The sequence below is a fragment of the Aythya marila genome (assembly GCF_965140915.1).
Source record: "Aythya marila genome assembly, chromosome: 10".
NCBI lineage: Eukaryota > Metazoa > Chordata > Aves > Anseriformes > Anatidae > Aythya > Aythya marila.
The window spans coordinates 5822649-5843717 of record NC_139051.1 but is presented as its reverse complement, the minus strand read 5'-3'; the positions used below and the strand labels follow the sequence as shown (position 1 = coordinate 5843717).

The following is a 21069-nucleotide window of genomic DNA, read 5'->3' as shown; positions in this document are numbered from 1 at the left end:
CTGCTTAGTTTGAAACATAACACAAGATTGAGACATAAAGGAAATACAAAACACATTGTACAAAACACAAGCTAAAATGCACTTTCAGTTTGTATTTCCCTATTGCCTGTGTTAGGCTCCAAGAGGTATCACTTGATGATCACTTCCACAAGGGAGTAACATGAGGAGCCGAGAGCAGCCCTGAAGGTCAATTCTAACCTCACCTAGAAACGGGATAAGGGATTCCAACCAGAAGTCCTTACTTGGATGCTGGAAGATTTGAAACAGAGTAAGTCTACACGGAACTTGATAGCACTTTTTAGTTTTATTTGTAAACCTTATAAATTCAGTTCTTTATTTTTGTGTTATGCAATCTCATTTCCCACGGGGCCACAAAAATTTTGATTACTCTGTTTATAATTTAAGAACAAGTCTTCAAAAGTAAGGTATTATTCACCATGTAGAAAAATAAATCTTAGTTTCACACAGGTTATGTTATTCAGCTGACATAAATCAGATAAACCAAAAGAAATTAATCTTATTTTGGGGTAGACTTGTGTTCCTGTTACTTGACAAAAGTATTTTGAAACAATTTGTTTTCAAATTTCCTGCTTGGATAAGGATTAAATAGTTAGGAGCTTGCAATACTGCACTGTGCATCAACTGACACCTGTGGTGTTAGCTCAAACCAGCAAGGTTTAAGTGATAAAAATCTCTGAAGGACTTCGTTCTATACTACAGACTGCAAAGGGTCACCGCTTAATGAAGGCCACTGCTGATAACTCACAACATGTGACAGGTAACAGAGCAGAAAAGCAGCCAAAACTCTGTTTGCTTTATGAAGCCTGCAACCAGCTCTGGTCTCTGCTACCCTCCTGGCGTGTTACAGGAGCTCATGGTGCAGGTACACATTCTCCAGGTGTAAAATGGGTATAACTCAGTGCTCCACAATGATTCTCTCCGAATCACTGCTGAGACATTAAAAATTATGTTACGTATACACACGTAAACACACATGCATACAGAGGTCTGTTCAAGTACAAGAATTAGGCAAAGTTAAGAAACCATGGGAATACATGTATTTATTCTGGAAATAACGAACCAGACAGGTTTGAGGAACACTGTCAGAAGTAAGAGCAAAATTCATTTGAAAGAATTAGCAAAGCTGTCCTAAGGGTAACAAAAAAAATCTGGCCATAAAATTTGGTACAGAGAAGCCAGCAAACATAAGGTTAGTAAGCAAGTACATTTTTTCCTATCTTCCTATAGTTTATGGTTCTTAGAGAGACCATCTTCCTGAAGGCCAACTGAAGACTTTCAATCAAGGCTTCTGACAAAAGACAAACTCCTGGTTGTGAAAGAGGCACTTGATAAAATGAGTTAGTACAGCCTACCACTGCATAACAGAGCTCAATGCATTGAAGAAACCAACAAAGTTTGTATTAGAAGCTCTGAAGAGCAAGGAATATAAAAAAAAAAAATGCTTTAAAGCCCTTGCAGCATACAACCATACGTCTTGCGAAGAGTGAGCAAAATAAAGCAGTTATAAGAGATGAAAAAAGCAAAAGCCTTGAATCTGAAGATGACTACTCTTTCAAGACTATCTTGAAAACACAAAACAGCTGTAAACACACACGTTTAAAGCTTAAGGCACGCACAAAAAAAAAAAGACTGTAAGATGTTAGAAATGTGAGTAAGCAGATGATTCCCTGAACTAATTCTGAGTTCAAAGATGTTTTCATTGCAATAAATGTCTGAAAGATTTAAGAGGGGCAGCAATAAAAAGAATCAGTACAAGAATCTTGAAAAATCCTTGCCAAATGAAGTTCTTGCCCCTCTCAAATACATTTACACCAAGCAGTCACAAGAATTTGAGATGGCCTTGAAATACTTTAAGCTTCTTGGGCATCATAAATTTCCATGCATCCAACATAGAAATATATACCCAGTGTACACCCAGCTGACAGTAACACAGCTACTGCACAAAGGTACAGCCTTAAAGACAGCCTAGGCAAAAGTCTACAAAGGAAGAAAGCTGTTTCCCAGACCTACTTTTCTATGGGCAGCTGTTACCAACCCTTTCCCCCAGCCATTTTTTAACTGACATTTTTACTTCTCTGCATGTTAACTACAATTCCTATTAAAAAAAAAAATAAATCTAAGTCACTCCAGTGAGCCTAAATAACTGAAAAAAAAATAAAATCCAGACAATATGTTTTCAGACTGAAACAAAGAAAAATTCAAACTAAGAGTTTCAGTTGTTTAAAAGTTAGTTCTTATTAAAAGGACAAAATAAGTAACAACCACAGCTCTACTGAAAACTTCCAAGAGATCTTATATTACTACAATGAAAAAAAATAGCTTTTATATGACCTTTCTTTGTATGTTGTCTGTTTGTATACACAGTATAGATGGAGATAAACACTAGTTTGAGAATCATATATGCGAGGTAAGTTGAAAGGGTGTTTCTTCTTTTGTTTTAATCACAGGCAGAGGCAAATAAGCATTAAAAATAAATGAGCTTATGAAAATAAGAAAAAGTCAGTACTGATACACACATTTTTATATAATTTATGATTTTAAATAATTTTAGAAAGTTTTAAAGATGAATTAAACTCTTCCTAGTAGGATAATTCTTAAAGATTAAATTTCTAATATAAGTGTTTATCAAAGAGACTAATACACTTAAATAGGGCTCTTTTACAACTGATAACTTTCCCTTAGAGCCTGACAACAGCATCAAAAACCCAAGAACTAGAATAAGTGGGATCAAAGGCCTCAACTGAACAATAAAATGAAATAAGATGAAGACAGAATTATTTGATCAAGTACAAGTTTCACACTGGGTTCTCTCCTTATGGATAGATTTATTAGGCATTTTCTACAAGCACAAGGGATTCATGTTTGGTGTTCCCCTCCAATCTCCCTTTACCTTTCCACCTTTCCAGATTTTGGTTACTAGTCAGAATCACACTAGCGTAGACCAAAGGTGTAGAAACAGATGAGGATTTTGAAAGCACTGTTCCTAGTAATTGAGTATTGTTCTCAACAAGTCTTCTGTTCAGTTAACTTCTTTACACACACAGATAACGTGAGTTTGGTCCAATCACATATGTACAGTGCTACCAAAATCAGTGTCATAGGCATATAAAGAAGTTAAATGTCTTTTCTTGACCACCTTAATAACACAAGATGTTTTACATTGTAATGGTTTATTGACTAGTGCTAGAGAAAAAAATTGATCGCTCCCATAACCTGCATAATCTCTTATTTTACACCACTTTGTTTGTTTGGGTTTGTTTTATATAAAATGCTAAGGACCCTACATGAATACTGTATTTGGAAAGCAGTCAGATTAGATTCTTCTACTACTCAGTTTGCCATTTCTGGAGCTGGCAAGAAAAAACAATTTGCATTATTTGAATAATATGGGCTAAATAACATAAGACAGTTAAATTGGAGATGAACTACAACAGAGGTATCTTCGTCCATATGCAATGGTAGGTACTCCTATGTGCAACATCTTTCAGGTGACCCTGGAGATGGCACTCAAAAGACAACAGGATGTCTCTCTTCTTTAAAAGAAAAATAAAACAAAACAAAAAAAAAAAAAAGAAGTTGTCTTCGTATTCACCAAAAAGCGTACAAGTTGACGTTAACTACTTAAGCAAACTCTGCTCAGAAATACATGTCCCATATATCCACAGAACAAGAATATCATCAGCAATGCAAGGTTCAAACTAGACTATGATATTTCTTCCTTATCTGAATGTGTATGGTTTTTTTTGTAGGGTTTATTTGTTGTGGCTTTTTTTTTTTTTTTTTTTTTTTTTTTTACTCCCTTGCCTCCCTGGTGAGACCACTAAATTTATTTAAAAAAATTGCTGTTTCATACTTAATCCCAAGTGGAATTATATTGGCTAAACATTTACATTGATTAAGTACCTTCCCACATCAAGTTCAGTGATCAAGTTTAGACAATTTATCTAACAAAAAACTAACCTCAAAGACATAGTACTTAGCAAATCTTTTCAGGCCAAATCATGTACTTTTGGAAAATGCCGAATACAATCAGCACTATTAAAAAATAACAAAATCACCACTCAGCAGATTTCTGGTATAATTGAATATCCCTCGACACAACTATATAATTTGAGCAGCTCTACTGTTTACATTAACCTAGCTTAATGCATTTTATTGCACCAATATTAAAAGCAAGGCACACTTCAGTGACATCCAACACCCCATTTTCATTCATGGTGAAAGCCAGTATTAACAACATGAAACAGAAATGGAGCTCTTAAAAGCACCTGACACTGAAACTGGTCAGATAAATGCATATTACCTTCTTCTCCCTCTGCTGCTCCACTGAAGTAATGTAGCTGTGCTAATTAATAGATCCTGGGCCAGTATTAAACAGCTCTATCAATGCAAATTATCTCTGGATAAGTTATACTATATACATTTGACATATAATTTACAAGTTCTGTAACTATGGATTATTTTGTAACTGTTATACTGGACAGGTCAAGTAGGGAGCAAAACTGGAGTGTTTATGGACAAGTCTTTTAGATGAATCCTGTAACAAAAACAAAAATAAGTGCGTTTAACATACGTTACCTAAATTAAAAGCAGCTAACCAAAAATCTATTCGCTAACCCAACATATTCTGCAGCATTCTAATTTATTTGATTTTTATGCTCTGACCTAAAGTACAATTCCAAGCTTATAGGAAAGAAAACAGATATACAGATGACAATAATGAAACACCATACCAGTCATCAATATAAGAAATAAACTTATTGTATTTATTGACATACAACTGCTGTAATTGACAAAGTTGTAGCAGAAGTTCCTATAAAAAAGGAACTTATTTATTTTTTACATCAGCGCTGCCAGCAAATGTAAGTATTAGTGGAGTTGGTCTGACAAAAAAAAATTAGAAAAAGTGCAGTACATTGAACAGAGTTTACCACAAACTTGAGTCACAAAATGCAAACATACAGAAATTACTCCTCTTTGTTCTGTGCAAGATCGAATATTTCAAGTATGAAAGAAAATGGAAAGACTCGTGGTAAGAGTGATTGTCGTTAAGGTCTGCCATGTCAAGTCAAACCACATACCCTCTTCTGTCCAAAGGCAACTAATGCCATAGAGTTAAATATATATTACCAAAAAAAAAAAAAAAGAAAAGATGAAAAATGTCCTTCCTAGGGAATATCATCTTGGCTCCTATAAATCAAGTATTTCAAACTTCTAAACCAGGAGCTGGCACCTAGACCACCTTATTTAAAAGCTGGAGAGGAACCTATCTTCCACCTGCATCCCAGATTGCTGACTTTAGATTGGTCTGAGCAGAGACCAGCAACTTCATCCAACACTGGGCATTTTGATCAAAACATCTATGTAGGCTTCTGAAATTTATTTATAGGCTAGGTCATGCAATTAATTTTATCCTTGAGGACAAAGCCTTGAATATTTTCCTGACAAAAACACTTCCCACACTTTTCTCCGTAGCAATTAGGAATTGCTTATTTCTTGTTAAAATGTGTATCAGAACACTGTAAACAATCTTAAGTGCTGTTGTTGAAAATCTCCCACAGGTAGAGCAGAAGACCTTTCAAGAGTTAAGCTCCCCTCCAACCTGTTTTTCCATATGAATGGGAACTCACTTGAACTGAGTTAGAACAAAGGCACCACACTAACTCCAAAGAACAGTTAGAGACCTTTGGGTCCCTGATTTACCTCTCAGAATAGACCACACAAGGCACCTGGCTCAGTAAAATGCAGCAGGCCTCAGTCTCATAAGAGAGGAAAAAAAGAGACCACATTTCCAAGTTCTTTAATCAAAATGCTGTAGCCATTTTGATCAATAAACTGCAAGGGTAATTTACTGTTTTCTACCACTGAACCGTGCACTCACTTTTCAGAAAGAGATCTGTCACTGCAATTAAGGTTTATGTGATGCAAATTACAATCAAAAAAAATAATAAAAAAAATCACAGAATCATACAGGTAGGAAAACACCTTTAAGACCATCTTGTCCAACCTTTAGTCACGAAATACGCCACCACATCATTGTTTAATAAAGCTAGGCAGCCTGTTCTGGGTAATTCTGGCTATTCCTAACAGCTCTGACTCATTGAAGCAAGGTGTTCATGTTAAATAATTAGGTAATTCTCTTTGTATGCACAAGAAAAAAGTAGAAAAATTGGTGGCTTGTTTATAAAACCTGTACTAAAGCAGTTAATATTACTAGAACTTCAACTGGAAATTGTTTACAAAAATGAGACAAACAGTTGAGAGCATGGCCAAGAGTTTCAAAATTTTAAGTTCTATTTAAGTAAGCAAATTTAAAGTTTCCAAATAGTGAAACAGGCAACTTAAATGTCCGTATTAGTGAAAATCAAGTTGCTACCTTGAGTGAATAAATCTTGATAGCAAAGCCTGAAGTTAAATCCTATTTCAGAAAATCTTTGCCCAACATTGCCTTAATATCGTTTTTCAATTACCCAAAAGAGCTTATTCAAAACTGAGCATTCTGTAGTCTCTGAAATCACTAATCCGCCCTTAAGTCATGCTTACACTGAAGGAGAAGTGTATCAGCTCAATCCATAGGCAGTTTAGTGACATTTAAATAACAGCACACTTCAGCAATCAAACAATTGCTCCCTGCGTGCTCCTGAAAGCCAAGAAAACCAGTGCTGTGTTACACCTTTTACACCTTTCTGCCTCATGCAGTTCTCCAACCCAAGATGACATCAATGTAGACTTCACCACTGCTCTCCCCTATACTGCTGACACAGCCGTACAACCCCTAGAGCAGCCTGTAACAGCCGTGTATTTCTTGAAACAGAGAAGCCAAGGTGCTTGCTGCTACAAGGCTGCACTTTCCCAATTCTGCTCAGCAGCCCTGGGACCAACAGCTCCTGTGCCCTCCCACCTGAGCCTGAAGAGGAGAAAATCCAGCAGGAGGCTTCCTTTGCTGCTCACTTTACTCCGTGAACCAATGCACCAGGTGAAGCAGAGCCATAGAAGGGATGCACCAGGAGCATGGCACTGGGGACAGAAGGACACTGACAGCAGCCTGCCCTTGTCCCCAGGGAGCAGGGACATCACCTGCACCACCTCCTGCAAGCCAAATCTGGGAAGAACAACATGAAACTACATGCATGGCACTCAGCTGCATGTCTCCTGAAGCAGTTACTCAAATTCACTGCACAGTTCATTGTAGAGAAGAGTAACACTTCAGAAAACCTATAGTTCAGAAGTCGACGGTTTTAAACAGGATTTTTTATTTTTACATTAGGCGTTCGTGTCATCATTTTAATCCTAGCTCATGCAATCAAAACAAAGCACTTAGTTAAATCTTCCCCTGAAGATTTCCACATAGTTCACGGAAAAGCCAATTTCTCTTGTCAAGTTGCAAGGTTCTTTTAATAGGAGCCGCTGCAAACCAGAGATAGGGAGGCAGGAATCACAGCACATCCCAGCATGAAACATCAAGATGGTGACAAATACCAAAGAAATAAAGGGAAGAGCTTTCCTGAACGAGTAACATCAAATTGAGAAACTGAAGCTATTTTAACAGAAAAGCTACAGAGGATATATTTAGTCATCCTATCTGTTTTAGTTAAGGAAATCTACCTTTTCTTGCATCGCCGGGCAACAGTGATTATTCTAATGCGATGTAACAAGGCAAGGATATAAAGTACAGGTTACCAGCCTGTAAATAACAAAACAGGCTAGAAACTAATAAATGCCAGCTGACTTCACCTGCCTGTTGAGGAACAGGCAGTCACCAATTACTAATAGAATGAGAATTTGTTTGTTTAATAATTATGCTAATTTATTGAAGTTTTATTAGACAGGTACACAGGCAGTATTGACAAGTTCCATAAAGCATTATAAAGCATGGCTGACTTACTTCAAAACAAATTAAAACAGAACGTACTGCACGCTATGTAAAGGAACAATGAAAGCCTGGTAGAGTGAATGGTCATGATCAGCTCAGAAATGGGTACAATTCCAGGACTGCATGGACCTAAAGATCTCCTGCTGCAGCACAAAGCTCCATACACACGGGAACTCATGCCCTGAGATCCTGAACCTCATGATCCCAGGAGAGAGCACAAACCGCCGTGCTTCACAACCTCTTGCAGAGGCATTTTCTAACCCAAGTCTGCCCTAGCAGACTACTTTCTGTTTGGGAAACCCTCCACTATATATCCTGAGCTCAGCACTACTGAGCTCTGCAGGGCACAGTTTGAAGGACTCAGATTAGGCACTCCAAAGAATACGATGCCTTGTGTTTTCCACACAATCACCTATGCCACATTTTTTTTTCCTGCTACTAATAAATTTCTAACCTACCTCCAGGAACAGCGTAGTGGAAGATTGTCCATGTGCAGATTTAGTGCAGTGCAGCATGGCCCTGCAAACAAAAGGAGCTATTCAGCTTTCAAATCAATTCCTCCTGGGGGGGCAGAGGGAGTGTCATGTGTAATTTCTCCTTTTACCTCTTAAGAATATGAGGTAAATAGTTCCTAAATTAACAAAATACTATTTGCTTGTAGTGACTATTTTCTTGAGTGAAAAACCAGTATCTGTCAATTTGTAATCATTTAATCACACACAGGAGGAACATCAGGAGCATGTCCATCAGTTTCAAAGTGGCTGCCTGCTGTCAAGGCTTTCTTTGCTACATCCAGCTCCCTCCTTAAAACCCACCTTCTGAATCTTTCCACAGCAGCCCCAACCCAGAACTGAATTGTTTTGCTGTGCTCTAAAATTTGCCACAAATAGCGGAAGAGCTCCAGAAGACAGCACCAAACTAGTTCACCTATTACTCACCATTTTGAAACTTGGCTTTACAAAGCCAAATAGATTGGCTTTGAAAAGCTCCTGGGTAAATACTATTCCATTTAATCTAAGTCATAACAATACATACATAAAAAAGGAAGTCCTCTTGTTTTAGAGGCATCTCAGTTATGTCCCGAATATCTCACAGTATTGCAGACAAAATGGCAAGTTATATTTCAGCTCTGCCAGCCTTTAAGTAAATGCATTCTGGGCTGGAAATTTTTTTGTTGTTGTTTTAAAAAGACCATAATGTCTCCCTCAATAGTTGTCCTGAATGTTCCTGATAGCTCTCTACTAAAAGAAACCTTTTCAGTCCAAAGGTTCCCAAACATTTTTCTCTTTACCCTTCTGTCTTATGTTCTTTTGATTTTTACCTTGCATGCCTTTTTGTCCTTTTATAATCACCCGCTGCAAACTGAATGATCCCAAGCTTAACTTCCGCGTTCCCTTAGAAATACCGCGGCACAGTGTGGTGTTCCTACAATGCACAGCTCATTTGGGCCATTAGCTCAAGAAAGAAAGAAACTACACAATTATGCTCCAATGTGCCTTTAAATCACATTTATAAACTCAGCTTTCTGATTTATCCCTCTGTTTATTTCTCATGCAAGGAAGCAGAGACAAGAACGAACTTGAAGCAAGTCCTTCACTCATTGCAGATTTAAAGCCTCCAGTAATGATTATACTTTATAGACTTATTTGCAGCTTGCTTACACACAGGGATTTTGACAGCTATTCTGTAAATACACTCTCCCACCTACTAAGCTCCATTGTAAACTACCAGGAACATGCACAGGGTCAGACTTGAGCTCCTTCTGTCACAGTTGTTCTCCTTATCTCATAAAACCAGAATCTGAGCCCACATCCTTGTGCACTACAAGGCAGATTTTAGCAGCTACCACCTGGACAATCATTCTGCATGTCTGGGGACGTGGTTTTTTGAGGACTGCAGTCCTCAAATACCAAAGGAGATGGTAGAAAGGATGTCTTCTTCAGCAGTCAGACCCTGACCTCAGTGCTCTATTTCCCATACTTTGCCAGCCTGTTCATCAGTTGTTCCAGTGAGGCAGCCACAGGTTCACCTCCGAATTAAGGAGGACATTGCTAAATCCTTCACAATCCCGCAGCACAACATAGAGGAGCATCAAGGCCTCAATTTACATACAAACACAAAAACAGAAATTGCAGCAAATTAAGTAACAGCATATTTTAGACACAAGTTCTCCAATGCATCCTGCTTAGCATATAAAGGCTGACTGAGCAGAGCTGAGTATGCTCAAACCCCACCAAAGTTCAGCTGAGTGGTCAATCATTAACAACTTCTGAAAACAGAGCCCAAATATGGCAGGCTCCTTATTCTACGAGATTACACAAACACTTTCTGGTTTGAATTACACATTTAAAGCCACAGAAGAAGTAGGATGTCAACAACACAAAGCCCATAGACCAGTCAAAGGGGCAAACAGCTGCGCACTAGGTAGGGAACATGCCCCCTGCTGACTTCAGAAAACATTTGAAAAAAGCCTCTTGCATTCTTTAACCAAACTTTGTACATCCACGTATGCCCAAGATGCAAGCAGACGCTCAATTTGCAGAGCCTTTGCTTGGGTAAAAGAACCAAGAATATGAATTCACAGACTCAGTTTCTCCTTTTGCCAACGTACTAGCTATCAGCAGCATTGTTTTGCGTTAGTAATTAATTTTAGTCAAATTATTCCAATTTTGCTTATTTAAAACTTCAAAGCTTTCAGAGAAGCATACTTTCTGGACCTGAAAAATAACGGCTTTGAAGTATCTGATGAAAATAAACTTATTGCCATATACAACTGGGTGATTAGTTGCAAAAAAATACTGGAAAATACTACTTACCTTTGCAAATGAAGTAAGACTGTTGGTGATACGCATTACTTACCCAGATAGGGAAGCGTGCTACCTTTTCTACGTAAGTCAGAAATATTCATTTATTTTGAATATCTTAAGGGGAAATTTCATATTTCTGCTCTCGCCCTATGAAGTGTTTAACTTCCTAATTTATTTTTTTTTTTTACAAGTTTTAAATTATATTTTAATGCAACTATGAAGAACTGCTTTACATATTAAATATAACTAAGAAAAAATAGCTCAAAATATTTTACCATCAACCACGAGCTATAAGGATATATGCATTTTTTATATGTCTCATCCTAATTAAGCTTCCTGAATAATTAGGAAACTCAAAGCATGGTGAATAGGTTGATCAGAAACTTTCCTGAACTCCTGACTCAAGTAATCATAACCATCAAAAAAGCTTTTCACACCTGCTGTGCCCTGGAAGAATACCTTCTCACGTGTTAGGAATCGCTGATATTTTAAGGAAAACACCAGTAACGTGTAGGTTTAGACAGTCTGAGCTCTACTTCTCCTCGTAGAGAAGCAAATATGAAACATAATCACAGTTTTTGTTCCAGCTCTTCAATACTTGCAGCCAAATCATCATAATTTCCATGCTACCTAATTATGTCATCATATAAGATTATGACTTTGAGCGCTAAGCAGCGTAACACTCCCAAGCAATAAACATGCAAATGTCCACAACGGTAGAAAAAGAAATATAAAAGTGTCTACACAAACAGATTCACTGCATGCCTAAGTCATACCTTGTTTAGCAAACTAGTGCAGAACTATCAGTAAAAATTTCTAACCTGGAAGCACCCAAAAACTGACTGGTACACATTTTTTGTTTAAATCGGAATGCTTCACCTTTTATTGTTAAAAACAACTTGATTTTAATTAGACTACTTGACTTAGATTGATACGAAGCAAATGTAAAGGAACAAACATGCAAGAGGAAGACAGCTTTCTGGCTGCTGGGGCACAGCCACAGAGAAACCAGAACCTGTCACAGAATTATGAATGAAAGTATGCTTTTTAATAGAAAACCAAAGGTTATGAGCATTTTTCCTTACTTTCCAAGTAATTTTTTTTTAATAATATTTTTTTCATAATTCACACTGGAATTTCACCTTGCTGTCATCCTCAAACCTCAAAGCAAGTTTGGGACACCATGAACAGCATTATCTCTTCATCATCAAAGACTCTGACCTTAAAGTGTATTTCTACATTTCTAACAGCGCTGATCAAACAATCCAGGCAAGTGAAAGTCTATTTTAAGTCATCTTTAAAACAAAGCCATCTCTGATTTCTTGCCTTCTGGAAATGCAGGCGCGTTCACCGCCTGCGCTTGGCCATTTGGAATGATTGAGACTTTCAGACATGGGGAAGCGCAGCGTACAATAAAAGCTAATCAGCGAGCCAAGGGAGTAGGGGAGAGCAATCCTTCATCAGAAGCATGATCGTCGAGTAGCTCTTTAAAAACACAGCCTACCTGCGAGCTGATAGCATTAATCAGGCACTAAGTGACGGAGGTCACCAGCAAAGCTAACGTCGACCCAACGTGTCTGCTCATAAGAGAATGCAAAGTAATAACCATAGTATTCAAAAATCCAGTCTGTAGCTGGCCAGGAGACCCCCAGAGAGCCTTCTGCATGAGGGGAAAAGGAGAGAAGCACCAATTCCGTGGGATTAGCAACTCAAACCCGCTCCTCCCAGCCCCAGGCTCCTCCATGACACAACACTAAGCAAGACATCCCAGATCCACCTCAAGCCTCCCACTGCTAACCAATGGTCTCGCAATGCCCCATCCACTAACAGCAGTCTGCCCACTGATCTCGACCCACAGGCTCTCAGCTGGTTCCCACACATCTCATTTGTTCTTACCTCATCTTCCACACCATGTTCAAAGCAAGCTCTAAACACCAGTTCCTCTAAATTTATGGCATCGCTGTAGACTATTTCAGTCTGAGCCATCTAACTGAAAAACAAATCCAGACCGAAACTCTGCATGAAAGAGCTCAATTAAATACATTCACTATTTCCAATGTGTTTGGAATGGCAGGGTTGAAGAAGCTAAATAATTTAAGTGAAAATAAATTTCTCATGCCATCTTCAGACCTTAAAAAGCTAAGCAAGTAAGCTGCTGATAGTAAGTATTCTGTTGCTTTTAATAGCACTTTCGTCTATAATTTTCATAGACAGAAATCTGTATCTTATCTTACCTATCACTTATCTATAATTTGCATATGTAATCTTTCCCATAACTGTAATTTCCCAGACACTTTCATACCAATATTATACAGGAGCAACTTTTTGTTGTTGTTGCAAGGCAGTAACTGCTTTCTTGGCTGCCACTAAATAAGGAGCTGTCAAATTAAACTGTTCTTTTGCCCATGGATCCCTCAGAGGATGATCTCAGAAAAATGAGACGTGAAGGGTTCAACTAGTAATTTCTGCTTGGTTTTTAATTTGCAGCTCCAGAATTTTTAGTCAAAAGCCTTGAAAAAGCAGACGATCCTACCAAACACGACCAGAAAGTCTCCCTTAACTCTTCATTCCTTGCAATTCCTACAAAACTTCTGCATCTCAGAAAGAATTTAGGTGGATGAGAGTTCAGCTCCAAAGCAAAGTAACTACAGTAAGAGTGATTCTCTCTCCTCCTGACACAAATTGAGACTATTGCTCATTGCTTATAGTCCTCAGAGTCTATCTACTCCTATAATACCTTGCCATTTTTCATCTTTCCCAGTTATTGCTCCCATGAGTTTGCTTATTGCTCCAGAAGTATTCTAAATGCTCACCGTACGAATGGGTGTTTAAAGTTGCTGCTACTGATGCTCTCAAAGTATCTATCCATTTTCAGACAAATAAAACCCTTCCATTTACAGTGTAATCAAACAAACAAAACTCTTGCTCCAAACTGAGTTAATGCCCACTGAATCCTGAAGGTCAGTATTGTGTCTTTTCTGCCTTAAGACAAACAGATTATTAACTTAAAATGGCCAGAAGCTTTATAAAATGAGTCAGATGTTCACTCTACAAAGCCGTAAAGAGCCCTGCAAAGTTGTACATTCATAATGCCTCTTGTACAAACTCATTTAACAGATAAAGATATGCATATAACCCTTGGTGTCTCCCTTGTAAATACCACAAATCTACACCTTTCTATTACAAAAAGCAGAAAACAAAAATCTAAATCATTAATTATACAAAGATACAAATTATAGAGGCAAGTTTAAACTACTTTTGCTCCCCAGGGCCAATCAATAAAGCACCACTGCACAAATCAGAGACAAACTGGATGGACTGAAATTGATCTGTCACCGAGCACTAATGTGCAAGGTAAATAAACTACAATGAATAATAATGAAGCACTTACAAAATGTTAAGAAGGTACTTTTCTTAAATGAAACTTTTCAAGTGAAACAGCCCAACCCACATTTGTCCCCAGTAGGGACAGTGCCTTGAGCTTTATGAGTTTGGCTCCTAAGCTTTTATGCTAATCAGATCATTACAGAACTAAAACAAAAGGTAATTCAATTTTGGAATACAGACTCTCGTAGTCTAGGAAACCTGTGAGCAGGCAGAAAGAGACCAGAAAGAAAAAAATCATGGGTAAATCTGCTCAACAAACCAGCTCCTTTTAGATAAAAGCGATACTGAAAAATTCTCATTTACTAAGTGTATTGTGTGCTATCAGTATATTTTAACTGAGGATTAAACAAGCGTAGTGACAAGTCAGTCAATAATTCCTATTTTCCAATTCCCTCAAAATCAACATTTAGTCATTAATCATAGAAGAACATCACTATCAGCTCAGTGTCACAAACAAAGACACACGAAAAAACACAAGCATTGGGCTCTTATTTTCTTATTTCCATTACCATATCAGCATAGGGCTTTGGCTTACAATTTAGAATCTGTTTTAAGTAACATCCAAACAACAGAGACTTGAAGAGCATCTATCCACCAGCACAGCATACTACCGCTACTACAGACTTCTTTACTATACTCCATCTCAGCTTCTCCTCATAGTTTGATGCCTATAGCTACTGTGTAATCTAGTTAAATTAAGATCAATAGCTCACCATTAATTATGGATCAATGTTTAATTATCATTCTCCAAGTTACTGTTATAAGCAGTTGCAGCGATAACATGATTTCTGTCTGTGCCCTGTATTTTATTAAAATGCTGAGGTGGAAGATGAGCATACAGTTCTGATACACAGATGGCTAGAAACTGGCTTCCTCAGGAGAGGAAATTAAAGAAGGGAATTTTCTGAAGAAAATCCTTAGGGTATACCCTCAAAGCTGCAGATTATAGTCTCAAACATGCACCAAAATATTGGACTGTCTGAGGCAATAATGAGCTAAGCTAGTCATTACTCACTGTGGTCCACTGCAACCAAAAGAATAAATCAGTAGGGGTTAAGTAATCCCAGAACTCTACCTGTAAGTGAGTCTCCAAGACCAGTGCAGGAATCATATCTCTAGGCACTAAATTTCCAACTTTTGCTGAAAACGAACATTCAAAACAAGAGCGAGGGAAATATATTGGAAAAGTGATCTACTTTTAGGAACACTGAATGTTTGGTTTGTTAACACTCTTCGCACTCTTCCATATTCCCAAAGAACTTCTTCACCCTCCTGCATTCCTCATACTAGCCTTGTTGTTTAAGACAAAATACATATAAAAAAACAAAAAACAAAAAACACCACGCAAACAGACAATATTCCAGGGAAAGAGAAGAACAGAAGAAAACCAGATGAAGACACCAGACCTACAAAGGAAACGGAGTTTGTCTATTGACACTTAACTAGCACCTGAGGAGGCCAATCAATGAAAAAGCACTTTTATGGCAAAAACTTTAATTAATCCTACATATACCCAAGCACAGTAAGGAGTATCTTTAGGTGAACAGATTGGGCATTCAGATGGAATGTAGGGAGGAAGGATTTACTTATCCACAGACAGGTTTAAGAACATGGGGGTCCCAGCTAATTCTCAGACAAATGTCATATTCATGAAGCCTGTCTTTTTTTTTTTTTTTCAACCTAATTAACCCTATCCCCTGAATATATTTAGATGAAGTACAAAGACTGGCCAATGAAAGCTGCAAAGTGCAATCGTTTTCTACTTCTAGATAATGCTGTGAATATTGTGCTAGAGCCATACTGTTTCTAAGACAAAAGATCCAACAGTATAAAGCTACTTAAATAAATTAAACCAGTCTTAACATTATGTTTACATTTTTTTATTTCCATCCCCAAGAAGTATTCGATAACCACATGTTTAACAGAAGAGCCAGGAAGAAGTGTGCCAGACTTCTGTTTCTGCTTTGGCACTACAGTTTTGCCTAGTTTGAAGAGGACTTTGCAGATGTTTTTCTTATGCATACTTGAACCAAACACCTAACCATTTGTGAAAGTCTGAGGGTCATGTACTGCTGCCTCTGAATGTAAAACTTTAAAAATTATAGCAAAGCTGTCAACCAAAGAAAGGCAAATTGAGAAACAGGCTGAACTTGAACCTTCATCAACTTCTAACAACTTAACATAAATACAAGAAAAGAACAAAAATACTGGCATTGGAGTAGCTTCTAAAGTCATGAATTGCAAGTTACTTCAATAATATTCTCTATTGCATGGAAGATCATTAGCTTCACTTACTGCTGATACCTTCATAACAAAGACAGAACTTCCTCTGTTCAGCATTAACGAGGCTTCACGGGTTTTCAAGTTTAAGAACTGAAAGCATCTGCAGTGAACTAACTTCTCTATTTTTAAGCTATTGAGAATTCAGCAGATTTTAAAACAGGAATATTGTTCCATCCCATCTTTTTAGTTTATTCTCATATTTTCAACATCCGTGAAATTTGGAAATGTTACGGTAGGACAGAGGACGGTTTTGAAGACTAGAATAGGGTTGCATAATGCTGGCTGTATCTGCTCACTATATTAGAAAACTGGAGTTACCTTAAGCATTTTGTTATGATTCTGATTTAATTGTTTCTTATTTATATTCATCGCTGAAATCCACTGCATCTGAAGCTATTTTGAAAACACAGCATTCTCCCAAAGGGCCCAATCCAACTCCCATTCAAATAAACAGCCTTCAATGGAACCTATTTGTTGCTAGCCAACAAGATTGAATTCTGCTGCAGAGTGGTCCCTGGAGCGTTTGTCACAGCTCTTTACAAATATTGCTCCAGTAAGAGCAGGTCTAAATACGCTTGTCCACATGCACTGCAGACAACTGAAATCTATCTTTTATCTTCTTGAAACACTTGGTCAGATTTAAACTCCACGAACACAAAGAATTGAACCTATCAAGAATATAAAAAGTAAAAAGGGGTAAAAAAAAAAAAAAAAAAAAAGTTAACAGTTATAAAATGGTAAAATGCCAAAGGCAAAGCTGAAAGATGATAAAATATTTCATTGGATAAGATCAAGTACTATTTATTCTACTCTTAATATAAAGTTACACAGAAAAATGTTTGTTCATGTCAGTTACTACAACAGCATACAACCAAACTTCTCAAAACTACAAAACTATAGTTTCATTATAACTATGTACAGCATAATCAGTTTTGAAATAAGTAATTTTGCAACAAAGTGTACAAACACCACGCCAATAATAAGTCATAAGGCTTATGAGGAAAGATTTTAAATCTCACCAGGCATCTGCTCACACAGGGTTAGGAAAACAGAGGGCACTGGATTAGAAACAAAACTGATCCACAAATCAATACTGCAAATCAAGGCAACACTGTCTTGCCTCAGTATGCAAAAAGAACATGACCATCTCCTGGCACCAGCTCACCAACAATTGACTAAGCAAACGCACAACTTGTCACACAATTGGAGCTTGGCAAATGTGAAATAAAGTACACGCTCACAGAAGAAACACTTAACTTTTAAGTTAAACTTTTTAACCCTGTTTTTTCTTGCTGATATCCTTGCTGTATGGAGGACCCTCACCTATGAAAAGAACACTGTGATAGATTAATTTTTTCATCCTCAAAGCCTATTTACCATAAAAGAGCAAAAAAAAAGTATTGGTATAATTTCTGGTCTGAAAAAAGTTAGTGAATGATCCAAATTAGAACAGTTATTTCAATGGCAGGCCTCTCTCACTCTCAGGTTCTTCATCCTACTTTGTAGCACCATAGGATCTGGACTCAAATTGTACACTGAGTAAGGTTTGTACTTTGAAGTCCGAGATGGAGGAGGTTAGCAGATGACTTTAGATGGGAACTCTATAACGCAGTACTGCAAAAACGAAGAGCTTTCTACAGGAAAAATGTTTCACTTTGAAATTAAGAAAACACTTTGTTGTCATACAGTATTAATTGGGTTCTTTGAAAACAGTTCGATTGGAAAGCATAGATAGATCTTATAATAGATCTTGGTAGATCTACTAACTTATTATTATCTCTTATTATCTGACAAAATTCAGAAACAATAAAGTGTCATTTATTATATGAGAACAATAGTTCTATTTCAAAAGTAACGCACAAAAAAGTTTAAAAGGTTGGCCACCTTCATATCCTACTGATCTTGAGAATCTGAGCTGACATGCCCTACGAAGATGCTCCGATCACAGCCCTACAGAAAGAGTAAGGACGCATACAAAACCAGACAGGTTAGCTCTGGGCTCCTTATTGGGTTCTGACTTAAGTCAGAGGTACTGAAGTAGTCATGGCAGAAACCTATCTTCAACCACGTAAAGCAGGAGCAAGCAGGAGCACCAAACACCTTGTTGGGACTGACAGGATTGCTAATCAGTGCAAACAGATTTAAATGTATATATACAAGCATTCATGTGTTTGTATACATACTTAAGTGCATGAATACAAACACACATTCTGTATTTATAAACATATAAACAAAATGGACCCGCACTACATCAGCTAGTCAATTGCAATGAATTGCCAAGCACTCCACCCACGGCTGGAAAAGGAGAGCTGGACATGAAAGATTTCAGACTTAAAACCAAGCTGGCTAACTTCCCTTGAGTTAAAAGACAATCCGCACAAAAGAAGATGCGCATCACGAGTTATGCTCAGCCCTGCACAGTGCTTTATCAGACAGCTGTCCCATGCCAGAAGACTCGAGCACCCCAGCGGCACCGGTGGAGCAGAGCTGGCTAGGAATGAGCTCTGCTCGCTCAGGAGGCTTTTGCTTTCAGCAAAACGTTTACACTCAGGAGCGTGGACCCAAGTAAACTCCTGTGCAGCTGCTGATCTGATAAAGAGACCAAATAAAGAGGCTGGTTGCCGAAGGCACCGGAGCTATCTCAAATGTACGTATCTCACTTTATCTTTGGCATTTCTGCTGTTTGGCAGTCAAGGTGAAAAAAGAACTCCTGCCACCGCTCAGAGGAGCTCCCTCCTTCGCGCCCGCTCACCCCTGACCCCAAGGGAGGCCGAGCACCCACCTGTGGCCACCCAGGCAAAGCCCTCGCCAGCCCAGCGGCACACCCCGCGGCAATGCTGCCACCTGAGGGGCACCACCACGTGTTTTGATACACGATGTATTCCAGGCATGGCATCACCTACTCCTGCTGTTAATATACTTAAATTATTTTTAATTTTGAGGAAGGGGATATTCTGCAGCCATGCTGAACAATGGTTAAAAGGATTACGTTAAGCAGCATTGATACACTCTACACTTGCACTATGGAAAGTGAAAGTACCTCCTAAATTCCCAGGACCAACACGCCATGCTAGAGCCTTCCAAAGACCATCTGAAGAAAACAGACATGTCCTGATACCATCATGTGCTCAAGAAGCGGGGTGGCACGGTGCCACTTCACCCCAACCACGGATTGCCATGGCCGTAGCGCCGCTACCAACGCTTTGCCCCAACCCCGTAGGGCATATTCCCGAGATGGGGGCTTATTTGTTTATTTCCAGCCCTGCATACACTGCGTGGATTCAGGCTCAGAACATCTGGCAGCCGAAACCTGACTAGCAGCAGCCTGGGGAGCACGAAGGAGGCACGCAAAGGTCTCCTCCTCCCTCCGGCCACCAACGGGCGCTCGCTTGGCAGAGCCCCGCTCCGACGGGGCGGCTGCGAGGCGCAACCCCAGCCGGGCACCGAGGAGAAAGCAGCAGCAGCTTCTGTAGCCAGCGAGCAACGACTGGAGGGACGGAGGAAGCACGGCGCTTTCCCTAGAGGCTCCCAGCACGCCGGGTGCGGTGCCCGTCGCCCTCCCTCGGCGCCCCGGGGCCGTGCCTCACTCACCGGGCAGCCGCCCCGCAGGCGGGCGGATCGCAGCGCCAGGTCCCGCAGCACGGCCCCCGCCTGCTTGGCCAGGGGAGCCGCCATCTTAAGCCGCGCAGCCTGCCCGCCGCTGTCTCCGCCCTGTCCCGCTCCCCGGGCGGAAGCTTGCTCGGCCCCATGGGTGCCTCAGGGCCCCGGAGGGGCGGAGAGGGGCCGGGCAGGGCGCTGGATGCGGGGATGGGTCCTTGCGGGGCACGGGGCCAAGGGGAGACAGGGGTGGGGGGAGCCGTGAGGAGACGAGGGAAGGGAGGGAGGGAGACATCTTGGTGCTTGGCAGCTAGGGAGTAACGGTGCGGGGCTGGGGCGGGGGATCGGAGGAGAAGGAAGAAGAAAGAGAAAAAGGAGAAAGAGGAGGATGGAGAAGAAGTCGAAGTAGAGGATGCAGTGGTTGAGAGCGATGGGCAGCTAGCGTGGGCTGATGTTGCTCAGATGCAAGTGGTCACCTGCTGAGGTACTGCACTGTTGCTCCCCTTCTTTCATGATTAAAAGCACTTTAAAAAGATTAATGGGGAATAGTAAATGAACTTATGCTAATAAGCCCTGATAAACCCTGCTGCGATGCAGCTGACTCTTAGTAGGTACTTTAGTCAGAACTCCAAGAGGTGCCTCAGTTCCTTCTTCACCCACGGGTAAAACCTGTTCGTTAACGCCAAAGCTGAATTCTGGCCCTCCTGAAGGACAGTCCATAAAATCGGAGCCCTGGTAGCTCGCATCTCATCATCTGGCTATAAAATCTAACACAGAACAGCTCCCAGGCTGGGCCGTGGTTTCATGAAAGTGAGTCCCGGCAGACAAGTTTGGAAAAATGCCTCATTTCCACTGATGTGGAAAGACATGGGGGCTGGTGCGGACACAGGTGTGGCATGTCAAACAAACTCATGAGTTAAATGGCCTTGTCTGTGTCTGCTTCTAGTTAATCCACACTCTGGATAATCCATCCAAAATAATGCAGAGTTGACTTTAAATAATTCACACACATTGGCAATTAACAATGGTAGTTTGAAAAAAAAAAATGTGAAAAATGAGCGGCAGATGAGATACCCTTGTAATTTTATAGCAGATCAAATT

General features: G+C 39.5%; 1 protein-coding gene across 2 annotated transcripts in view; it reads right to left on the bottom strand.

Moving 5' to 3' along the window:
• The window catches only part of SUCLG2 (succinate-CoA ligase GDP-forming subunit beta), a 112686-nt gene extending 92583 nt beyond the window's left edge, over positions 1-20103 (bottom strand). For both annotated transcript variants that reach the window (XM_082768036.1, XM_082768035.1), the window contains exon 1: positions 19963-20103. In XM_082768036.1, the coding sequence (XP_082624162.1) occupies positions 19963-20046 (84 nt within the window). In that variant the 5' untranslated portion in view covers positions 20047-20103. The remainder of the gene's footprint in view (positions 1-19962) is intronic.
• Between the last annotated feature and the right edge of the window lie 966 nt (positions 20104-21069).